The 24,100-nt window shown below is 53.4% G+C and overlaps 2 protein-coding genes across 12 annotated transcripts in view; one reads left to right on the top strand and one right to left on the bottom strand.

Moving 5' to 3' along the window:
* The first annotated feature begins 10,884 nt into the window (after nt 1–10,884).
* Nucleotides 10,885–17,375, top strand: Slc22a12 (solute carrier family 22 member 12). Its single transcript, XM_027408470.2, has 10 exons — nt 10,885–11,286; nt 12,428–12,531; nt 12,842–12,996; nt 13,075–13,243; nt 14,606–14,729; nt 14,878–14,993; nt 15,518–15,732; nt 16,174–16,282; nt 16,503–16,706; nt 17,312–17,375. Exons 1-10 carry the CDS (start codon nt 10,885–10,887, stop codon nt 17,373–17,375), a joined length of 1,662 nt encoding a protein of 553 aa, XP_027264271.1.
* Nucleotides 17,376–21,757: 4,382 nt separating this feature from the next.
* The window catches only part of Nrxn2 (neurexin 2), a 103,611-nt gene continuing 101,268 nt past the window's right edge, over nt 21,758–24,100 (bottom strand). For 7 of the 11 annotated variants that reach the window (XM_035442013.1, XM_035442014.1, XM_027408476.2 and 4 more), the window contains one exon: nt 21,758–22,236. In XM_035442013.1, the coding sequence (XP_035297904.1) occupies nt 21,932–22,236 (305 nt within the window). In that variant the 3' untranslated portion in view covers nt 21,758–21,931. Of the gene's footprint in view, nt 22,819–24,100 lie in introns of all 11 variants that reach the window. The other 4 variants (XM_035442011.1, XM_027408473.2, XM_035442009.1 and 1 more) reach the window with 1 other exon arrangement.

Genomic DNA, 24,100 nt, shown 5'->3' on the forward strand with positions numbered 1-24,100 from the left:
TAACAGGGCTTGGTCTGGAGGGGACAGTACTGGGCTCACCTGCAGGGCGAAGTGCAGAGCTCACTGGTATAATTGAAGGCATTAGCCACTCAGATCCATCTGGTCCTTGCCTTGCAGTGGAGTTCATGAGCCCAGAGGGTTTTTTTGTTTGTTTGTTTGTTTGTTTTTGTTTTTTTTCAACTTAGAAAAAAACAGTTTTTATGTGAAATCTCCCAGCATTCAACACTGACTAGGTTGTTTCAATCACATCCTGTGGACTAGATCAAAGCCGTCTCAGGGGCCAAGTCATACAGCTCAATATGTCAGCCCAGCCATGTGACCAGCTCAGGCCAGAACAGCAGGCCCAGTCACCAGGCACTTGCTTCACAGTCCTTCTCACCAAGCTTCTAGAGTCAGGGGCAGTATCAGGACCCAACATCAGCTGTGCCCGGACTCCCGTCTGCATTACTTACTCACTTTTAGTTTCCAGAATGGCCCACACTGAACTCTCAACCTTCCCCAGACCTTGGGCTGTCCTGTCTGGGTCAATGACACTGAGTTCTGCTTGGCTGTGGAAGCTGCAAGCCTAACAATCATTGTACAGCCCTCCTTCTCTCATGCCCACGTCATCTAACCCCACTCTGAAACTGGAGTTTCAGGGCAGCAGCCTTGAATCCAGCAACCCAGATAAGATAGATTTGAGCACCTGCCCCAAACTCTATTCAAGAGACAAAGATGGTAAAAAGCAGAAAAAGGAGACATAATGATTGGCCACTGGGAAGATAAACAGGTGAGGGACCCAGTGACCCCAGCTTTACCATAGGGTGCTGATATAATTAACTTTGAGTTGGGACAGCAGCAGTGAGAGGTGTGCGTTATTAAGCAATCCTGGTCAAGATTCGGCCCCATCATTAATACAACGGGTCCTGCAAGGTGGTCCCTAAGTTGTTACAGAGGTAGATTTCAGCAGCTCAGTGTGCACACTGCTGGGGCAGAGTTCAATTTCTAGCATCCGAGTCATATGACCACAACTCCCTGTGACTCCGGCTCCATGGAATCCAGTGCCTTATAGCCTCTGCACACACACACACACACACACACACACACACACACACACACACAGAGAGAGAGAGAGAGAGAGAGAGAGAGAGAGAGAGAGAGAGAGAGAGAGATAAACCATTGTTTTAAAATCCTTAAATGAATTTGTTGGTGATGGTTTGGTTTGGTTTGGTTTGGTTTTGGTTTTTTGTTGTTTTGTTTGTTTTTTGAAACATGGCCTCTCCGTATAGCCCTGGCTATCCTAGAACTTACTTTACAGATCAAGTTGGCCTCAAACGCACAGGGATCCTCTTGCCTCTGCCTCCCAAGTGCTGGTATTAAAGGCGAGTGCCACCACTTCCCTGATTGTTGTATTTTAAGAAGAAACTGTTATATATGTTAATCACCCCAGGGGACCAAACTAGGCTGCTACAAGATGACCTGCTCTACAAAGGATACAGCTTCTGCATGATAGGTAACTGTTCTCACCCTGAAGGAGGTCTGGCCTTCCTTTAGTTCTTGCTGATACTGGTTGGGCCAAGTGAAGAGTTGATGCTTTTTAGCAAAAGCAGTTTCTAGATGCCTGCCACAACCCCACTGGGGATTTAGTCCTATGTCCTTATGATACCCTCAGGGACAACCCCGAGTCTACACAGGTTCCCCACCACCCTGCCCATTTTGTGCACAGTACTATGAACTTGGCAGACCCTACCTCACACAAGGGTCTTCTGGGTAGATCCTTCTCAGCCCCAGAGGTGCATGTATCCTTTCCTTGAGAGGGCCTGCTGCCCACAGGCCCTCCTGCCTCTGCCTGCTAGCCCCCTCCATGTCATCCCTTACCCTGGTTGCCTCTGTCATCATGTAGAAAGCAGGTGGATGGCTCTACACTTGAGGCCCTCTACTCCCACCCTCCCAAGACACACAGCTGGTACATTCATCCCCAAGACTGTGCCCAGAGCTCTGTGCCTAGGCCCAACACAAGCTATCCTGTGTATGTATGTATGTATGTATGTATGTATGTATGTATGTATGTATGAGTGTATGTATGTGTTTGTTTACTTGTGGATAGAGTTTATGTCCTGCCTGGTCCTGCTGCTGTTCAGTCCCAAAATAAACACAGTTCCTTATATTAATTATAAACTGTTTGCTTCTTATTGGGTAGCTCTTTTGTAATTACTAACCCATTTCTATTCATCTATGTTATTTCCATGTGGTTTTGGCTTACCGGAGAATGCACAGGCGTCCTACCTTCCCATTAACTACATGGCATCTCCCTGGAGACTCACTCTCTCTTCCCAGAATTCCCCTAGTCTGGTAGCCCCACCTATACTTTCTGCCTGGCTACATCCTGCCTGTCCATTGGCTGAAACAGCTTTATTCAGCAACCAATAAAAGAAACATATTCACAGCATAGAGAACGACATCCCCCATCATTTTCTTATTTATGTATGAATGAGACAGGACCTCTTGCATCCCAAGCTGCTTCAGGACTCTTTGTAGCACAGATGATCTTGGATGGCTGATTCTCCTTTCACCTGCCCACTGCTGGGATTACAGGCATGCATCACAGGCCAACCTCAGGGCTTCATGCCAAGCGGGCACTCTACCAACTGAGCCACATCCCCAGCCCCTCGAGCGTCCTTTCAGTAACCAGCACACAGATGAATGGATGGATAGATGGATGATGGGAGGGAGGGAGAGAGAGAGAGAGAGAGAGAAGACAATAAATGAAGGGGCCAAAGGGCCATCTGGCTGCACAGTCACAGTCTCACCCTCTCTGATTCCATCTGTTCAAAGCTCTGCCTGCCCCTTTGTGTCCGTCCAATGTGTGGGTGTGAGTGAGTGGTGCTGTCGTGTTGAGCACTTGTGTGTGCACATGTATGACAATGCACATTTGGGAGTGGGTTAGAAAAGGCTATTTGCAGGATGAAGTCCCAGCCAGAAGTGACAGAGAAGCAGCATCGCAGAGTGTAGGCTGAGACATCTCTGCAGGGGACGGCACATGGCACCTTCCAGCTTATCCCCAAACCCTCCGTTAAATTCTGCACATAAGGCATGCCTGGGAATGAGCCAATTGTGTTTAGTTCTCAGGAGCCCAGTTCCCCCAGCATCTGCCTCACAGGTGTCCTCAATAGACCAAAACAAGAGGTCTCTGTTAGAGCCACCAAGCACACATTTAGCCATATGTGCAAAGATGAGTCATATTCGACCCAGATTTTCACCTGCCTCGCTCAGTGGCGAACAGCGTGGGGCCCCGCTCATTCGGCTTCCAAACCCACCCTGACCTGACTCTGGGCCAGCCACAGCTCCTCAGGAGCCCTTCTCAAGTTCAGCCTCAGAGGCTCCCACAAGTTACCTACAAGCTGCCTTGTCAAAACAATTAAAAAATAATGATGACAATAATCATACTAAAAATCCTAGCAACAGCATGAACAAAGTGCTCACTGCATGCCAGGGATGGGTGTAAGTTATCGACACAAACTCAAACCTCACAAGAGCCTCATGAGAGCAGAACTATTGCTGGTGCTCCAGGGAAGGACACTAAGATACAGAGAGGACAACTGATTTCTCCAAGGAACAAGCAGAACAGGCACTGAACGCTGCCAGCCTTCACTGGCTCAGGAGAACCTGTGGGCTCTGCTGAACCAGCGCTGCTCTCTCTGGTCTTAGTAGGTGTGGCTTCTTGGTCCACAAAATGCAAAATGGGTTGGTGTCCTGACAGGCAACGCCACCACTCTGTTTTCTGGTGAGATGAGGTTACCCACCCAAATCTACTTATTTGCGCATGCGCATGCGTACACACACACACACACACACACACACACACACACACACACACACACACACACACCCTCACCACAGCCAGTCTGGTCCTGGTACCTTCTTTGTTTTGTTTTTGGCTTGGTTTGGGTTTTTTTGTTTCTTTGGGGAGGGTGGTTCGAGACAGGGTTTCTCTGTGGCTTTGGAGGCTGTCTGGAACTAGCTCTTATAGACCAGGCTGGTCTCGAACTCACAGAGTCCACCTGCCTCTGCCTCCCGAGTGCTGGGATCAAAGGCGTGCACCACCACCACCCGGCTCCTGGTACCTTCTTAAAACTATTCATCTGAAGAAATATTCCTAGCCCCCGACCCCCAGCCCGCCCAACAAACCCATATGTGTACCCTGCAGTAAAGGTGGGATCCCCCAGGACAGGCTGAGAATCTGAGAGCCACAGGGGAAGATGACAACGGATGGGGCAGTATTCTCTCCTAGCCTTGTCCAAACACACCAGCTGGTCACAGCATGGGCAGGACCCTCGTCAGAAGCCAGTGCGAAGTTCAACCTGTTTGAGCAGCCCTTGTCTTGACAGCCTCGTTTGTACGACTGGTTAACATCTTGCGTTGAATTTTAACATGAAGTATCTTTTTGACATAGCAAGGAGAGCAAAGTCCCTTTGGAGCAGAGAGACCAGACTTGCAGGAGCCGCTGGGCACATGAAAGGAAGCGCATGGAGCCAGCCACTCGGCACTCTCCTTGACCTACTTAGGGCAGATTTGTTCAGTGAGCCACAAATGCCTTCCATGGCAGCAGGGAGCCAGAGAGTAGGGTGGAAGGGGATGAAAGGGACATTCCCACGAGGGGACTAGTTAAAGCCACAAGTACATTCTCCCCCAAGTCAAGCTGGCAGGCTCTGGCCACCTCATCCACTTTCCCCAGCAAGCAATAACCTCCAGGTAGGCAGTAAGGCACACAGGTAGCTGGCCATTGCCTGAGCCAGGGGCCAGCGGGGAAAATGCTCCTTAATGCTGGAGAATACTGCCAGGATCAAAAGAAATGTCCTGGGAACCCTGTGTCTGTTGGATGCTAGCCAGGATGGCAGACAGGCAGGGTGAGGGAGAAAGCTGCCATGGGGGTGACCCTGGAAGTTAACTTAGGGGAGAGACTACTTTTGTCTGAGAAGGCCTACTAGGGGGCCTTGGAGCTATGTACAGACGAAGATGGAATTTGGTCTAGAGACTGAACAGGCCATGTGGGTGGTTTATGGAAGCAAAGACAGACCTTTCCAGCCACCAAGGACACCACAGGAACTTCCCTGGGGCTCCTTGAGGAGATGGGGAGCAGGAGAAATGGACCCTGGAGTTTAGGGAGAGAGGACAGTAATGACCTACAGGAAAGGAGGCAGATGCTGGGACAGAGATGCCTGTGTGCAGCTCCTCCATTGTCATCATCACCATCATTAACATGGAAGGCAGCAGGCCTGGGGCGCTCTGGAGGTAACTTTGAGGTGATCCTGAGGTCATGTCCAGAACACATTCAGTCGTGATCAGGAATGGAGCTAGTAATGTTTTGTGGAAGGGCAATGGCCCAGATTTCGAGAACATCCCAGAACAGCCATCTAGAATAAGCAATACCCAGGAGTGTCATGCTTCAGAGGGGCTGGAGGTGTTGTCTAGGCGGCACAGGGGCTGAAGCTTCACGTCTCCCCACGTAGACCCTGGACATCTGGAGAAGGAGGAACTAGAGACCAGGCCTTCCCACCCTCTAGACACCCTGGGCTTCTTACAGGCAGGCTGGCCTTTAGTTCTGCCTGGGGCACTTTTAGAAAAAGAGTGGCTGGGACCCAACCCCCAGGAGACTGGAAGCCTGTGACCTGACTCAGGGCCCCTACTTGGGGCAGACATCTACAGGCACTTCTCCCCCACACATAGGTGTAGAGGAGACAGCAGGGAATCAATTTGGGAGGACATGGCTGGTTCTGGTAAGAGGGACATAAAGGAACAGAGATGGGGAGTGTGTGCATGTGTGGGAAGGAGTCAATGCCCAGTGGGCAAAGGGAGAGGAAGGCTCCCAAGAGCTTCGGCCTTCTCTCAGAAGCAATGGAGAGCCACAGAGAGTTCTGCTCAGGGCTGGGCTGCAGACTAGTTGGTAGACTACTTGCCTAGTGTGCATGACACCTGGGTTCAGTTCCCAATGCAGCATAAGACCAGGTATGGCAGTGTGTGCCTGTAACCCCAGAGCCTGTGGTGAGGCAGTGTGTGCCTGTAACCCCAGAGCCTGTGGTGAGGCAGTGTATGCCTGTAACCCCAGACAGAGCCTGTGGTGAGGCAGTGTGTGTCTGTAACCCCAGAGCCTGTGGTGAGGAAGTGTGTGCCTGTAACCCCAGACAGAGCCTGTGGTGAGGCAGTGTGTGTCTGTAACCCCAGAGCCTGTGGTGAGGCAGTGTGTGCCTGTAACCCCAGACAGAGCCTGTGGTGAGACAGTGTGTGCCTGTAACCCCAGACAGAGCCTGTGGTGAGGCAGTGTGTGTCTGTAACCCCAGACAGAGCCTGTGGTGAGGCAGTGTGTGCCTGTAACCCCAGAGCCTGTGGTGAGGCAGTGTGTGCCTGTAACCCCAGACAGAGCCTGTGGTGAGACAGTGTGTGCCTGTAACCCCAGACAGAGCCCGTGGTGAGGCAGTGTGTGTCTGTAACCCCAGAGTCTGTGGTGAGGCAGTGTGTGCCTGTAACCCCAGACAGAGCCTGTGGTGAGACAGTGTGTGCCTGTAACCCCAGACAGAGCCTGTGGTGAGGCAGTGTGTGTCTGTAACCCCAGAGCCTGTGGTGAGGCAGTGTGTGCCTGTAACCCCAGACAGAGCCTGTGATGTAGCAGTGTGTGTCTGTAACCCCAGACAGAGCCTGTGGTGGAAACAGGGGCACTGGGAGACAAGGGCATCGTCAGTTACACCCAGTGATTTCCAAAGCTCCAAGGGCATCGTCAGTTACACCCAGTGATTTCCAAAGCTATATGAGACCCTGTCTCAAAGCACACACTAGACGGCCCACTCAAAGGTGACTGGCAACAGGCTGGTAGGTCTCTTTTAAGAGACTGGTCCAGGAGTACCATTCCATTTTAGAACAAAGTGAGCCAAGCAGAGGTTCTGATCTTGCAATGAGGATTTCTCAGCTTCTCCAGAACCCGAGGACAGAGCCCTGGAACTCTGGCAGTACCCTACACAGCAGCCATCTCAGGCTGTCACTTCCTCCAGCAGCCTCCTGGATTTATTACTCTTGCCCTGGCCCCAGGGCTTTGCTGAGTCACCCACTGTCAGCTCTCCCAGCTTGGCCTGCCCTTTCTCCTGCCTGGCTAGAGGCCAGAGGCAGCTGCCATCACTGTGGGATATTGGGGACCAGGAGGATACACAGGCCAAAAAAAAAAAGGAAAGAAAAAAACCAAAACCCCACTGCACAATCAGACAGAAAGTCAAGATGCCCATCATGTACCCCTGGATCAAGAATGATGACAAAGACGAGCCAGAGCCAGTTTAGAAAATGCACCCAAATTACTGTCTGATGCTGCCCGAGGCAACAGGGACATGAAGGCCTTCAGCAACTCAGTCTCTTGACATCTCTTCCGGTCTAACCTCACCTGTATCTCTTCTAGTCTAACCTCACCTATGCTCTTGGACCTTCCTTTCCCCTTCCTGCGTTTACATCCTGATTAAAACTAGACCAACAACTACTGTCTTTGCTGCTTCTGACCAGAGCCCCAGCACCCCTCCTTTCCACTCCTCTCTACCTCCTAGAACCACAGAAACCCTGCCCCCTTCAACAGACTCCTTTTAACCCCAAGGAGCAGGGACAAAAGGAACACCCTTCCAGTTACTGCCAGATACTCACTCTCCCAGGCTTCCTTTGGTCACCGGCCAAGCCCTCCATGACCAATGTCAATCAAAAAGGTAGAGTCAGTCTAGAGAGGGCCCTGGGCCCACTTACAAAATCTTATCACAGGCCTTGGGGTAACACCAGCTGCATCCCCCCAAGACACACATCTCTTCTGTACTCAAACTTGTAATGTCCCCAGTCCCCACTGCCTGTCTGCTTCTTATGTCATCAGCCTTTCTTGTCTTCCCAATACCACATGACAGAGCACTATTGCTCAGAGCCCCAGGAGCACCTCACCTCTGCATCTGGGACTCTCCACTGGACTCCAGAACCTGCCCCTCTGGGGTTCAAGGAACCTGGCTCCAACCAACATCCCCACTTCTACCAGTTACCAAGGTCCCAGTGAGCTAGCTATACTGTCTTCTTAAAACAAAGCACTAATGACACATTAGCCCTGGAGTGATGGCAGCTCCCTGTCCACAGCCCCCTCCCTTGCTTCCCAGCGTAGAGCTGGAACCAAGTCTCCACCCACCCATCACTCTCACCACTGAACTGAGGACAGTTACTGTGTGTCATCTTCAGCTCAGACAAAGGCCAAATCAGGTAGATTCACTGTACTTTCTTCCCCTCTACAGCTGACACATGAGTCCAGTGGCTTCGGGTGACAATTGCAGGGCCACAAGCAGGAAAGGGCTGCATTCTCTTGGAGGACAGCCATCCACCCACCCGTAGCAACCACCTGAATCTTTGCACAATTAAGAAAGAAGCTTCTGGATCGGAGAGAGGGTTCAGCAGTTGAGAGCGTGCACTGCTATTCCAGGGACGGGGATTCAAGTCCCCACACCCACATCCAGCAATTCACAACAGCTTGAGACTCCAGTTCCAGGGCTTCTGTACCTCTTCTGGCCTCTGTGGGCACCTACATGTACACACACGCATGTGCACATGCATACATGCCCACACACGCGCGCGCGCTCACACACACACACATCACCCATATATACACACAGTAAAAATTTTTATTTTTATTTTCAAAGAGCTTCCGTGTCAGGAATAGTGGTATAACCTATCCCAGCACTCGAGAGGTGGGGGCAACAGGATCAGGAGTTCAAGGCCATCCTTAGTTACCTAGAGAACTCTAGTGCTACATGAGAACCTGTCTCACAAACATGAAGGGTAACTGAGGCTCTGTCTCAGTTGGCAGAGTGCTTCCCTAACACGCATGAAGCCCAGGGTTCGATCCCCAGCAGTGCGTAAACCAACAGTGGTGATGCTTGGCCTGTAAGCCTGGCACTCTGGAGGTAGAGCCAGGAGGTTTGAGCCTGGCTGCATGAGATCTTATTTTGGAAAGAAAGCAAGGGAAACTTTGAGAACCACCTTGGGGACTGCTTGTTAGAGCAATGGATGACTGTTTCTCACCGTTTCCCATTCTCTAGCCTTTCCTTAGATGCTCCTGGAAGGTATTGCTCATATGCCTTGATCCCACTTCTTGACTTCCAGTCTTCATGTGACCCCTGCACCTGTCTGGATCTTACCCCACCCTTTGCAGCAATCCCTCAGGCTACAGTCATCAGGGAAGTCCAGGTGGCCAGGTCCAGTCCCCAAGCCCTCCCCTGTCTTCAGCACTGATGTCCACCGTGTTTCAGGAAGGCTGTTCTGGGCTAGATATCATTGCTGACTGTCCCTGTCCTCACATGCTCTCTCACTGGTCCACTGCTCCATGCCTGGCCAAGGGCTTGGCCTCCACTGCATCCCTTTCTATGAAAGGTCTCTGCCTGGGTGAGCTCAGTTGGCCTGTGACTCCTCATGCTATTTATTCCCAAGTCACTCCATGGTGCCACCATCTGAATGGCTCGAGGATATGCTGAGCTCAACCCAGTCAGAGCTGGGGATATCCACTTAACTCAGACCTTCTCCTTCCCAGGGCTCCTCAGCTTTGTGACTGGCCCCATCACCCACTGTTTTTCCTCTTCCCCTCTCAGAAGTACCTTCTCTCCTGCCTTTCTGCACCAGCCCTCACCACCATTTTTGTTCACAGGACCACTCCCATGGCTTCCTGGCGGACATTTCCTCCACACATCCCCCTTTGTCAGCAGCCAGGGAATCCTTCAAAGAGCAGTAGAGACGAGCTGGAGAGGTGCTCCATGGGTAAGCACTTGCTGCTCTACCAGAGGACCAGGGCCCTTAGCGCTTAATGCAGGATTTAGTGTCAGGTTTTTGCAGTATGGTAACAGGTGGAGGGGACAGAACTGAGGCAAAGGGAGATCCTCGGAATTAGTTCATCTTAGAGGAATGTGAGACTGGGAGCTGAGGAGCTGGGATGTGACTATGACTATGACTATGACTATGACTCCATTCCAAAATGAGGGCCATGTGGTGATGGGCAAAAAAACTGATCCTAAGACAAGGAAACCTGGGGGAGACAGAGCGTCAATAGTTTAGGACATTTGTCTTAAGGGGCATGAGGTAATGTCAAAAAGGCTTACTGAGGCTCAGTACAGGGAATCAATAAAGCGGAGCAGGAGTGGTGGCAGCTTCGGGTGGCTAGTGAGGCCCACTGACTGGATGGTATGGGAACACACAGATCCCCAAGCGTAGAATACCACTCAAGCTAGGATCATGCCAGCTCTGATAATGCAAGAACTCCCAGGCCTAGCCTTTCCTGGGTTAGATAACAGCACAGTTGTGATGCCCCTGTAGGGTATGTAGGAACACTGAGGGTTGATAGCCCCCAACACTCTCAGTGGCAGGACTAGGACCCAGGTCTTGCTAAACCCTGACAGAGGCCAGGGCCATGAAGGCAGGTGGAGGGAGAAGTTGAGACTTTCATTTGCAATGTTATTGGCCTGGTTAAACTTTGAAGAAATGACTGTTAAACCTTCTTCTATTAAATGGCTCTTAGTCACACTTTAATTCTAGTCAAAGTGACTTCTCTCTTCTCCCTTCTTGCTGCCCAATTTTTTTTTCCGGGAGCCAGGGTCTGCTGTGTCTCTGAGAGGTCCCTGTGGTCTCTGGATTACAGCAGAGGGTTCCAGGACCCAGGGTGAGCCACCCCTGGTGACAGCCAGAAGGCAGATACTAGAGCGCCTTGGTTGACTCTGCCTCAGTGACAAAGCTTCCCTGACATGCACCTGGGGAAATGGGTGTGGGCAGAGCCATGGGGAAAGGAGCCTCATCAGACTGACCCTGTGGTCCTGGGCTAGCCTCTCAAAGTAGCAGTTGTATAGTGGTACCCAGGAGAAATCTATGGCATTTCCTGAACTCCTGGACAGAGTAGGGGGCCTGGGCAGGTTCCAGGTCCTCCAAATTGTGGCTCTGGTGACCCCCATTTTATGGGTCACCAGCCAGAACATGCTGGAGAACTTCTCAGCCGCTGTGCCCCGCCACCGCTGTTGGGTGCCTCTTCTGGACAACGACACTGCCCAGGCAAGTGTCCCTGGGGACTTGGGGCCCGATGCCCTTCTGGACATTTCCATCCCTCCTGGCCCTGCTCAGCAACCCCACCAGTGCCGCCGCTTCCGCCAACCTCAGTGGCAGCTTATGGAGCCCAACACCACTGCCACCAACTGGAGTGATGCTGACACTGAGCCATGTGAGGATGGCTGGGTCTACGATCGCAGTACCTTCATGTCCACAATTGTGACCACGGTAACAGCATTTGGGAGGTCAAAATCACAGTCACAGTTGACTGGACTTAAATGTTCCAGTCTCAAAAAGGATTCACCCCCCCAGGCCTCCTCCCTGGGGGGCAACCATAACTTACAGGGGACTGGGCAGCAGGCGTCCATCTGCAAATTTAGATTTAGTGGATCATGCCTATGGCTGTGATCCCAGCACTCAGGAGGCAGGAGGATTGTCTTATGTCTGAGGCCAGCCTGAGCTACACAGTGAGTTATGTCTACACAGACTGGCCTGGGGTACCCCCCCCCCCGTTTCTGCATCACCTCAATGGCTTCACCCATAGTTGAGCCTCAGCTGTGACTCCAGGTCACCCAGTCACAGGAACTTGTTGGCTGTCTCCAGATGAGCACTAGCCTCTTGTGAGAGGTGTTGGCAAGGCTGGAGAGATAAACAGCAAACTGCTTCCTCTGTAAGCATGAAGACCTGAGTTAGTTCTTCAGCACCCATGGAAGAGCTGGACCCAGTGGTAGTGTGATTGTAACCCCAGCTCTGGAGAGGCAGAAACGGGGCGGGGAGGGGCTCCCTGGGGCTCACTAGCCAGCCAGCCGAGTCTAATCAGTGAGCCCCAGGTTCAGTGAGAGACCATGTCACAAAATTAAGGTAAACAGCTCCAGAGGTTGAACTTTGACCCTCACAAGCACTACACCATGCACACATTCTCTCTCTCTCTCTCTCTCTCTCTCTCTCTCTCTCTCTCTCTCTCTCTCTGTGTGTGTGTGTGTGTGTGTGTGTGTGTGTGTGTGTGTGTGTGTGTGTGTGTGTGTGTGTGTGTGTGTGTATGTGTGTGTGTGTGTGTGTGTGTGTGTGTGTGTGTGTGTGTGTGTGTGTGTTTGTGTGTGTGTGTGCGCGCACTCAAAAGGAAGCAAGCTTCCAGGGAAGGTGGAGAGTTCTCAGCTAAGAGTCATGGCTCAGGAGAGAGTAGATAAGGCTAGAGGGATCTTGACCTTTGACCCAGTAGAGAGGGTGACAGGATACCCCTTAAGAGATCAAGCTACTAAGCCTATGGGTGCCCCATGGCTGGCCCACACCAAGCCCCCTTTTAGCTCCTTTGCCCCTTCTACCCCTTTGCCCTCCTCCTGATGTCAGCTTTGGCCCTCTTTTCCTCCAGTGGGACCTGGTTTGTGATTCCCAGGCCCTGAGACCCATGGCCCAATCCATCTACCTGGCTGGAATCCTGATAGGAGCCGCAGTGTGTGGTCATGCCTCAGATAGGTGAGTTTGCCCAACTGGTCCAGGCAGACTCTCCTAAATGGGCCTGGCATTCTGTCTTAACCACAGGTTCACCAACTTGAGGGATCACTGATTCTCTCCAAATATTCATTCCTAAAATCTGCTCTGCCACACACCATCCTTTAGCCGACTTGACCCTCCTCATGCTCATAGCCCTCCCCTGGGTAAAGCATGGGGTCTGGCCCCACATTGGCTTTGCTCCTTTCATCTTAAGGGGGCAGGAACAGGACAGTCCTTCGTGACACAGATCCTTGTTGCTGGCCAATGGCATGCCTCCCCATGTGTGCTGCAGGCTCGGGCGCAGGAGGGTGCTGACCTGGAGCTATCTTCAGGTGGCTGTGTCTGGCACGACAGCTGCCTTCATCCCTACCTTCCCCCTCTACTGCCTGTTCCGTTTCCTGGTGGCCTTTGCAGTGGCAGGTGTCATGATGAACACAGCCAGTCTCAGTATGTCCCCCAGTTGGTGCTGGGTTGGGGAGGCTGTATGCAAGCTCCAGGATTGACACCCTTCCTTGCACCTTGCAGTGATGGAGTGGACATCAGCCCGGGCCCGCCCCTTGATGATGACTTTGAACGCCTTGGGCTTCAGCTTTGGGCATGTGCTGACAGGCTCTGTGGCCTATGGTGTACGCAACTGGAGGATACTGCAACTGGTGGTCTCGGTCCCCTTCTTCCTCTACTTTGTACATTCATGGTGGGTGCTGCAGCCCTCCTTCTTAAAGGAGGCTCTGTCCACTCAGGGGGCCTTGATAGTAACTTCACCCCCTTTCCTACGCTGTGGATCCCAAATCTCTGCCTCAACTTGTCTCATCCCCACCCCTACTCCACCCTCAGCATCTCCTGTCCCACCTTGACTCTACCTCCAGCCTTAAGTCTCCAACTACCTGCATGACCTCTCCTCACCCTTGACCCCTCCAAACCCCTGACCCCTCCTAACCTCTGACCCTTCCTCACCCCTGCTCCTCCCACCTACTTTCCAGGTGGCACTAGGTTTCCTCTTCTGCTCACTGTCCAAGTCTTCCAAGGCCAACAGGTTGCTAAGAATCATGGCCTCTGTCCTTTCATTCTCTTCCCCTCCTTTGTCCTTCAAAGCCGGGTGGGGGAGGGGGAGCTCAGGGTCCCCGGGATATAAAACAGATGGCTCCTCCTAGCTGCTGCTCGAAAGGGACAGCATGTCCTTCTGGGTGTGTGTGTTGGGGGGACTTTTGTAATCATAAGCCTAGAGAGAGGAGCAATGTTGTGTGGTGGTCACTACCAAAGGCCTGGAGGGCCAAACAGCTCAGTGCAGCAAGTAAGTGGGGCAGGGGAGGCGGGGAAAGACAGAGAGGAGAGAGAGAGCATGGAGGCGAGCACTGTGTTTGGTGAGGGAGAGGGCGACCTGTGTTTGATGCCGAGACAGTGAGAAGCAAGTTGGTATTGAGCAGCCATATCCTGACTCAGAATTGGCTGAGACAGGGCCAGGAGAAGTCAGGTACAATGGGGTCAAAGGGCCCAGGGATCAGTGGCTAACAGAGGGGCTGACAGGAGGGGCTTGGTGATGTTGGAGACACTGGGCAGGGAGTGGTGAAGCTGTTTGAGCAGGAAGGCAATACAGCTGGGGGAGGAGGCAGGAGGGAATGTGTGTGACGTGGAAAGATGCCGTGATGGTGAGGCACCCTGGTAGCCTTGTAATTCTGTAACCACTGGAGTCCTTATTGCATCCAGGCCTGGTTCACGGGTGAGGCTGAGGAGGGGCCATGGGACAAAATGGTAGGAAGGGCAACAGAGTCCCTCCCAATCCAGCAGCCTTCTCAGGGGCTACAGAACAGGAGGTCCCCAAACTCACAGAGGAAGGAGACAGGGAGGCCACCAGCTTTCTGGTACAGGTAGTGATCTAGGTGGCCTGGCTATACATGCCACAGCTACCACATTGTCCTTTACAGCCTCCATTGACCTCAGCTACTCTGAGACTGAAGCTTACCATTCCACTGAAGCCACCCCCTTAGACAGAGGACAGGGAGGGTTATACAATGGGGGTTCACAATCAGCAGCCCCCTCACCCACCCATCCACTTCAGGTGGCTTCCAGAATCAGCACGCTGGCTTCTCACAGTGGGCAAGGTGGACCAAGGCCTGAAGGAACTACAGAGGGTAGCTGCTATCAACAGGAAGAAGGCAGAGGGAGACACATTGACCATGGAAGTAAGGCAGAGCTGGGCCTTCCCTCAACTCTGTCCCCTATCCCTCAGATCTTCCCCCTTGGAGGTCAAGTGAGGGCCCTGGCTCTTGAAGGAGGGCTCCTAAAGGAGGGCCTGTGGGTAACAGGTGCTAACAGCCCCCACTCCCACAGGTCTTGCGGTCAGCCATGGAGGAGGAACTAAGTGGGAACCAAGCTCATGCCGGTGTGGGCACCCTACTCCATACACCTGGGCTGCGCCTCCGAACCGTCATCTCCATGCTGTGCTGGTAGATGCCCTTCTACCCAGGCTACCAACTGTAGGAAAGTCTGAAGTTAGGCCAGGGATGGGGCCACTAGCTAGAGGTATCTCTAGGATGACCTTTATCTCAGGGACCTTGCTATCTATAGTCAGGCTCCCAGATGAGACAAGCAAGGCTGAGTGGGCTGGTGAGCAAGGATTATAGGCCTGAACACCCAGAGGAGATTGAGTGAGTAAGATAAGTATGATGGCGATGCTGGAAAAGCTGGAGAGGTGAATCAGACACGAAGCAGACAGGCAGGCTGCTCCATCTCATTTAGAGGCACCAGGCATAGATGGGCTATTGCTCCAACTTGGAAGCCTAGGCCACCCAGCAAAGATCAAATCCACAAAGACTGTAGGGAGGGACTGTTCAGTAGAATCTAGAGCCAATGAGACAGCACCCTAAACGGAGTGCCGAGCTGAAAGAGAAGTGCCTAAAGTGGGCCTGGGAAAGGCCCACAGGGCAGGCAGAAGAACAGCCACCCCAGGCTGATTCACCCATTCTCCCAGGTTTTCCTTTGGCTTCACCTTCTATGGCCTGGCCCTCAACCTGCATGCCCTAGGAAGCAATATCTTCCTGCTCCAAGCGCTCATCGGGGTTGTGGACTTCCCAGTGAAGGTAGTCAGCCTGCTGCTGCTCAAATACCTGGGCCGACGTCTCTGCCAGGCCAGCTCCCTGGTGCTGTCAGGACTCTGCATCCTGGCCAACATACTGGTGCCCCACGGTGAGCTGCAGCTAGGCTTCGGGTGAGCCAGAGGAGGCAAAAATGTGGTGTGGGAGCTGAGGTGCTTCTCCCCTGGGCTGGGGAGTGTAGAACTAAGATAGAGAGTGAGGGACCACAACAGAGGACACTTAGGAAAGAGGCTGTTGGGGGTGTGGAGGAGAATGGCCAGGAATAGAGCAGTGATAGGATGGTAGGATTTTAGGGGAGATCAGGAAAGCCATTATGCTAACACAGAACTCAGTAATAGATTAGGTTGGGAGAGAAAGGGAGGCAAGGAAGACTCCTGGGGTAAGGCTCTAAAGGGCTGGAAGGTGGGTAGATTGGGGACACAGTGTGGACACTGGAGGGATGATTCAGACATTTGACAGACCAGCCTATAGGACAGGAGCAGCGCAGGGAATATAGGATGCCAGCCTCTGCTGATGCTGTCACTGTTCACAGAGATAGAGGTTCTTCGTTCATCCCTGGCTGTGATGGGGCTGGGGTCACTGGGGGCTGCCTTCACCTGTGCCACCATCTTCAGCAGTGAACTCTTCCCCACTGTGCTCAGGTGAGGCTGTCATGGGCTCAAGGAGAGAGTACTGTAGCTAGAGGGGAAAGCTGCCCCCAGATCCCCATGGGTTTCCCTTCCACATGGTCTCAGGGCTTTCGAATTAAGCCTCCACCCTGCCTGGTCCACTGGGCATCCCTGGCCTAGGGAGTTGGGCCAGACCAGAGGTCAAGGTCCAAGGCAGACAGAGTTTGACTGACAGGCAAATGTGCCTCCACAGGATGACAGCAGTGGGCCTGTGCCAGATAGCAACCAGAGGGGGAGCCATCATAGGGCCTCTGGTGCCATTGCTAGGCATCTATGGCTCCTGGCTGCCCCTGCTGGTGTATGGAGTGGTGTCTGTGCTAAGTGGCCTGGCTGCACTGCTGCTACCTGAGACCAGGAACTTGCCACTGCCTGACACCATTCAAGACATCCAGAAACAGTGAGTGGACCAGCCTGCAAACCCCCTCTCCCTCCCTCCCTTCCCTTCTCCCTCCCTCCCTCCCTCCTTCCCTCTCTCTCTCCTTCCCTCCCTCCCTCCCATAGAAGCCCCAAAACAGGGTGGCTTAGGAACTGACTCCTCTCACTGAACAAAGGGAAAAGCAAAAGCCAGGGAAGGCCCAGGATAGCCCAGAGTTACACAGCATACTGGGAGAGTGGAGACCCAGATGAACAGGCAAATTCTAACCCTCTTCCCTTCATCCCACCATGTGGAGGAATGAGTAACCCAGCCATTGACAGGTCTACCTTGAAAGAGGCAGGGAGAGAGGTCGGAGGAGAGACAGAGTGCTTGTGAGCAAGCTGGCCTTTGTCGGGGAGAGGTCCTGGGGTGTGGTGGGTGTTGCTGGGGTCTTCACAGGCAGGAGACCCCGCCACTAAAGCCATCAGGTGGTTGACAAGGTTATCAACACCCATCCCATCTTGATATGCTCAGTGATCTCAGACTTGAGCCCCAGGCAGGATGTTCAGTTCTCAGCATGGACATGGGTCAAGGATCAGGGGTCACTCTATTCCTTAGAGTCACACTTCTCTGTTTTTCCTGAACAGATCAGTGAAGAAGGTGACAGGTGACACAGCAGGCCAGTCCATCCTGATTTCTACACGGCTGTAGCCTCCTGGAGAGTCTATGATAAGACTGGAGAAGAAGGGCCATGATGGAGGAGGAGAAGAAAGAGAGGGAGAGAGAAGGGGAAGGGTAGAGCTGGCAATGGCGGGTAAAGGCGCCTGCCTCCAAGCCTGATCATACGAATTCCAGTCCTGAAACCCACATGATGGAAGGAGAGAACTGACTCCACAAAGCCGTCCCCAGACCTCCACATGGACACAAGTCCCCCCCCCATGACACACACAAATAAATAATTTATAAAAGAGACAGAGAGAGAGAGAGAGAGAGAGAGAGAGAGAGACAGAGAGAGAGAGAGGGAGGGAGGGAGGGAGAGAGAGAGAGAAAAGGAGAATGAAAAGGAGAAAGGAAAAAGGAATAGAAGGAGAAGGAAAGAGGGAGAGGGAATAGGAGGAGGAGGAAGAGAGAATAGGAGGAGGAAGAGAGAATAGGAGGAGGAGGAAGAGAGAGCAGGAAGAAGGGGAGGAGGAAGAAGAGGAGGGGATGAGGGAAGAGGAGAAGGAAAAGATGGTTCTTCCATCCCCTGAAGACAGCCACAGGAAGCAAAGGGCTCCATCTCCAGCTGTCTCTTTAGCGGGCTGCCTTTCTAGGCTTCCCTCTAACACATGGGGCAAAGGACAGCTTGAATGATAGAAAGCTGCCCCAAACACTGCCATTACCCTGACTCCCCCATGAGGCTGCACACCAGAGAGACCAAGATCACAGGACACGTCCTTGCTGCTCACCACCCTACCTGTCCCTGGACTCCGAAATGACCATCCTCTTAAGTTCAGCACAAGCAGGGCCGGGCGTTGGTGGCGCACGCCTTTAATCCCAGCACTCGGGAGGCAGAGGCAGGTGGATCTTTGTGAGTTTGAGGCCAGCCTGTTCTCCAGAGCGAGTGCCAGGTTAGGCTCCAAAGCTACACAGAGAAACCCTGTCTTGAAAAACCAGAAAAAAAAAAGTTCAGCACAAGCAAAGGGGTCTCAGCATCTCAGTGTCACTGAGGCCCTTGCTCAGCTGGCCTGGCCTCTCTCCAAGATCTCCTCAAGGGAGTCACACACACACACACACACACACACACCACCACCACCACCACCACTCTCCCCATCCCACCCCCAACAACCCTTGCTTGGATCTTCTGCCTGCCTTCCCACCTGACACTCTCCTAAGCCTTCCAGACCCACCCTAGGGTCTTCCTTCCAGGGTTCAGGGTCAGCCCATGACTCTGGTGGCACTGAAGCCATGATTAGGGCTATACACCTGCCTCTTCTCACCCTCCAGCTGGTTAATTAATTCCCTAAGGGTCACTGGTCCCCTGCCTCACACCCTCACTCACACATAGAAGGCTTTCCTGTGTTCTGGAACAGGGTTGGGGCCACTGTTGCCAGCCCCTTTCATGGTCCTTCCCACATCAGAGTGCTCTGCATCTTGTGATGTGCTGTTCTTTTTCACAGATGGGACTGTGAAACAGACTGCCCATAACACACAGCGGGGAGGAGGCAGGATCAGAATGCAAGTCCCTGTCTGTAGGTCTCCTGAGGCCTGCTCTGGCCGCATTGTCATTAGGAAGATAGGAATGCATACAACAGGACCTCTGTCCTTCTCAGAATCAGCCAGGACTCTTTGGGTTCCACTGGGACTGCTCATAGGAAAGGTCATGCAGTGTCCCAGAGACAGTGTGCTGCCCGGTGGGTCAGTAGCTGGTCCACCAGCTGCACCACCTGGGGGCACACTTAGATGGTCTCTGTATTCACCTGTGTGTCTTCTCCCAGGCACCTCAGCAAAAGGTTCCAACACACACACACACACACACACACACACACACACACACACACACACACTTTCTAGTGATACTCCCCAGACAGAGGGTAGAAGTAAGATTGTATTTATACCACCTGATGCCTCAGGAAAAACTTGTTCTGTTGCTCTAGGCCCAGCTGCATTTGGGGGGCTCCGGGATGCCTAGAAGCTTCTGATGCCTAGAGCTCAGCAGAGAGAGGGACCCTCCTCTCCCCCAGTGTTTTGGTTCCACAAGCTGGTAGCTGTTCCTCCATCCATATTCAGAATGGTCTACCCAGGTGGCCGAGAATTTTCAGGACAAAGGGTTCTGTCACTCTGGTGAGTGACAGCATCACTGTGTCTGAAGAGTCGCCTGACAAATGCAGAGGATGAACACGGGCCTGTTCCCAAGTGGGGTATGCCCTCTGTATAATGCCTACTGTAGGGGTTTCTAACCTCAAAGCTGCTGAGATTCCAACGGTGGAGGAGCCAGGAGAACCTTTTGGAAAGGTAAACTGAGTCGAAAACCAGAACTAGTCAATAGTCAACATCCAGAACGCTTTCTTTAGAAAACAAAGCCTTAAATGACAGGTCTTGACCTGATGCAGAGAGGCAGATGGAATCCCAGTTACATGGCAACCAGCACCAACAAAGCCATCCTCTCAACTTCCTGCCTCAGCCAGGCTCACTGTAACAATTCCTGAAGTAAGAGTAAAGCCATTCCTTCCCTTCTTGTCACCAAAGACCTCCTCCTGTCTGTTTTCTGTGACTAACAATGTAGGTGAAGACCAGAAGCCAAGCCTGGAGTTTGAGCAGAGAAGGTTGTAACACAAAGCTCCAGGGGTGAGGCCATGACCACCTGGGGACAGAACACCCTGGCAGCGCTGCTCCAGGTCAAAGCCTCCCCAGGTTCCCACTGATGAGTCAGTGTGGTCATCCCTGGCTCCCAGGCTAAAAGCTGCATGGAGGCCAAGCAGGTCTAGAAGCCAGTAGGTTCCAGAGGCCAAGGAGAGGACAAGCCACAGACAGCCACAGCTGGAGTCAGGTGCTGAAGGTGGCATACTACAAGTGGGGAGCAAAACCAGGCAAAGTCGGCAGCACCCAGAAACAAGTCCTCAGAGGGGGTTGGGCCACTGTTGCACCTTGAGACTGCCACCCTTGGCCACCAGGAGAGACTACCTCCTTCCAAAGACTAGAAAAGGTGTCAGCTATCCTGTACCAAATGAGTGACTGGTACATACCATCTGAGAAGTCAAGGTCATGGAAACCCAGCCAGATGCCAGACCCCTGAACACCACACATAAGCCACAGGTGTCCCCACCCTCAGCCCAGCAGGGACTTGAATGTGAGACACAGAACAGTTGTCCAACAGCCCAATGTTGTATTCAACTCAAAACTCTGGGGGACTGGGCCAGTGAAATGGCTCAGGGATGGTGCAGTGAGCAAAGCCACTTGCCTGAAACCTCAATTCCATCTTCAGGGTCCACATGGTGGAAGCAGAGAGCTGCCTCCTATAAGATGTCCTCTAAGAGCACACACATCTTCAACACCAAATACATAAATATTTAGAGAAAACTTACCAGCAGTCAGGTGCACCCACTGAAGCCACAGAAGCTCTGGGCCCAGACCCAGGACCTAACAGCACCCACCCCAGAACAAACTACACAGGACTGTTGGAATTTGGAAAGTTTTTGTTTTCTTTTTCCCACACATTTCCGGGTTTGGGGTGTTTTCCAAGACTCAGACACATTTGTTAACAAAGAGAAAAAAACTGGGGGAGCAGGGAGCCCATGGGCGGAGAAGTGACCCCAGCCATCTGCAGACACAGCCTCACTCCCTCCCTTCCCTGCACCTGCAGCTAGCTGGTGCCACAGACCGCAGCTCTGGTACCTCGATTATTTGTTTTTAATATATATCTGCATTTGCCTTTCCCCTCCCCCCGCCCCCCACCCCGCTCCTCCAGCGGCTTCCCAGCAATGCACGTTGCCCGGCAGTGACACACACAACAGGCCTTGGCCAGGCCCAAGCCCCATCCCTGGGCGGCCCCAGGCAGGACCTTCTCTTTTCAAGGGGACTTGGGGCTCTAGGAGAATGAACCCCACTGCCCGGACCCAGCTGCCCAAGCTGGGCCGATCTGGGCCCACCCTCCCACCCTTCTTCTCCCAGCGTCTCTGGAAACCCAAAGGGAGGGAAACAGAGAAAACGAGTTGTTTTTCTTTTTTAAAGAAAAAAAAAGACAAAAGAAAAAGAAAGAAAAAGAAAACGGGGGGGGGGAGGGGAGGTGAAAAGGAGGGTAGGGACAAGAGACACAGCAAGCCTGAACCGGGACAGAAAGGCTGGGAAGAGAAGGAAGGCAAGAGGAACAAGGAGGAAGAAGAAAACCGAGGGAAATGAACGGACGGCGCAGTGGACACTTTACAAAACCCCAGCCTTCCTTCCCGCCCAGCCCCACCAAAATAAAACTACCCCCCTTAAAAAAATAAATCAACCCAGGGCTGTGAGCACGTGCCCTGCCTGACAGGCGCAGAGCGGAGAAGGACAGCCAGCCCCAGAGCTGACAGTGCGGCGCCGTGGGCAGCGGGAGGGAAGGGAGTGAGCACGTAGTTATATTCCTTTTCTTTTTTTTTTTCTTTTTCTTTTTTGCGTTTCCTCTTCGTGGGAGATGCCTGAGGCAGCCGGGGAGAAAGTTCCCAGGTCCCCCTGCAGGGAGAGGGCCGCACCCTCCTCCCGGGCCCTCCCGGGAGGAGCAGCTGGCAGTGGGGCGCGGTGCCTGGACTGGGTGCTCAGACGTAATACTCCTTGTCTTTGTTCTTCTTGGCCTTGCTGGGCGTCTTGGGGGCAGCGGGGGCCTTCTCCTTCACCACCGCCCCATTGCTTTGGGCCGAGTTACTGATGTAATTCCGGCTCTGGTCCACCTGGTAGGAGCCCTCGTCGCGGTTGCGGTACTTGTACATGGCGTAGAGAAGGATGAGGATGCAGAGCGCCGCCGCCGCCACGATGCCCACCACCATGCCCGTGGTGCTGCTGGATTCGCGGATCACCTCCACCGCGCCCGGTGGGCCGCGCTCCCCCGGCCCCGTGGGGTTGGCTGTGGGCAGACGGGGGAAACCGGGGGCTGAGGTCACGCCGGGGCGCAGGGGAGGCGGCCGCCGCGGCTCAAAGGCCGTGGGGACCCCGGGCCCCAGGGGTGGGTTCTCCAGCAGTGGCTGCAGCGGGTCTCGGTGGTTCATTTTGCCCGCAGGCAGGTTGGGGGCTGGGGCGGAGGGCGCAAGTAGCACCCCGGGGGCGCCCGTGGCCCCATCTGTCCTGAGGTTGGGTCGGGGCACAGGTTTGCGGGGCGACAGGAGGGTGGTGCGGTCCGTGACCAAGGGGAAGGTGGTGTAAAAGTCCTCGTCGTCCGTGGGGGGGAGGCTGGAGTCAAAGACCTCCCCGGAGGCGAAGCCCGAGGCCTCCACGGGCTCCTCGCAGTCGCTGTCGTCGCGCTCAGCCTGGCACGGCGCCCCCGAGGACGGGCGGCGCGCGGCGGGCGGGGGCAGGGTGTCTTGGGTGGCACCCACGCCCGTGAGAAAGGGGTAGAAGGTGGGGGGCGGGGGCACGAAGGGGGACCGGGTGGCCACGGGAGGGGGGTCTAAGGAGTCCTCCGTGATAATGGGCAATATTAACTCTCCTCCTAGAAGAAGAAAGAGAAGAAAGAAGAGAGGGCGTCAGCGAGGGCCGGGGCGCGGGCGGCCGGCACAGAGAGAGAAACAACAGCCTCACACCCAAATCGGTTCAATCGGCTTTGGCGGAGACTAGCGCGGGCCGGGCCCGCCCGCCAGCCGGCCAGCGCCTGCGCTTTAAGCGGGCTGCGGCTCGGATGCCCTGGGCACCCCACGCGCGGGCTCTGTGACTCTGGGTTTTGGTTTTTTTGTTTCGTCTTAAGAAACCAAACGGAACAGAAAGGAAAGGAAATTGAAAAGAAACGAAATTTTTTTTTCTACTGGTTTAAGGCTTTAAAAACATACAACAGCAGCATTTAAACAAACCTAACAACAATATCTTTTAGGGTTTTTTTTCTATATATTTCTTTTTGCTTTTTTTTTTTTTGCTTTTGTTTTTAAAAAAGAAGATAGCATACCACGGAATTCAGGCAACTTACATCAACAAATAGGCCGTGTGATTTTAGCATGAAGAAAAAAATTACAAACAGAGCTGTGTAAGCGGGTTCTCCCGAAAAAAAATAAGAAAAAACAACTTTTCCGTACAACGTTTTCTGTCTATCTGGTTGGCATCTCCCTCCCTGATTTACTCCCTGGACAGCCTGCCTCCTCCAGAAAGCTCGCTCTCCTCCCTCTCTCGAGCCCTCTTCCCCCTCGTTAAACACAAGGCTGAAACTGTCACAGTGCAGGCTGGGGCTGGGGGAGTGGCACCACTCAGTGTCATCGGGAAAGGAAGGGTCAGGGTCGGTGGAGAGGAAACTGTCACAGTGCAGGCTGGGGCTGGGGGAGTGGCACCACTCAGTGTCATCGGGAAAGGAAGGGTCGGTAGACAGGGCACGGAAAGGAGGGAAGGGCGGGCGGGCGGTAGGCCTGTGTGGGTGTGAGCACTTGGGGAGAGGGCTGGCCATGGGAAGGGCCTTGGGTGGGCCTTGGGTGGGCCATGGGAGAGGAGACTTTGGACGGGAATGGCGTGTGTGGAACAGGAGGCAGGGAGCATCAGGCGCTCTGAAGCTGGGTGTTTGTCTCAGGATTCTGAGAGGTGGTGGTGAGAAGCTCAGAAGAAACATGGAGGTGGGGAGGGCTGGGAGTGAGGGGGGCCAGGTGTCACATAAGACTTCTGAGCTAAACTTAACTCTCCGCTTTCTTCACCCTCCACCTCTGACCCCCACTGACTTCCCCCCACCCCCTCCCCAGAACCCCCATGGACCGCCAGAACCTGGTCAGGTTATGACTGCCTCTGGCCCTCTTATTATT

The sequence above is a fragment of the Cricetulus griseus genome, chromosome 3 (genome assembly GCF_003668045.3).
Source record: "Cricetulus griseus strain 17A/GY chromosome 3, alternate assembly CriGri-PICRH-1.0, whole genome shotgun sequence".
NCBI classification, from domain to species: Eukaryota; Metazoa; Chordata; class Mammalia; order Rodentia; family Cricetidae; genus Cricetulus; species Cricetulus griseus.

Bases quoted from the DNA above. Each gene is read 5' to 3' on its own strand.
- Slc22a12 (XM_027408470.2), top strand. From the start codon at position 10,885: ATGGCATTTCCTGAACTCCTGGACAGAGTAGGGGGCCTGGGCAGGTTC. The intron at 14,994-15,517 runs GTAGATGCCCTT...CCATTCTCCCAG, and splicing joins GTCATCTCCATGCTGTGCTG to GTTTTCCTTTGGCTTCACCT. The intron at 16,707-17,311 runs GTGAGTGGACCA...TTTCCTGAACAG, and splicing joins ATTCAAGACATCCAGAAACA to ATCAGTGAAGAAGGTGACAG.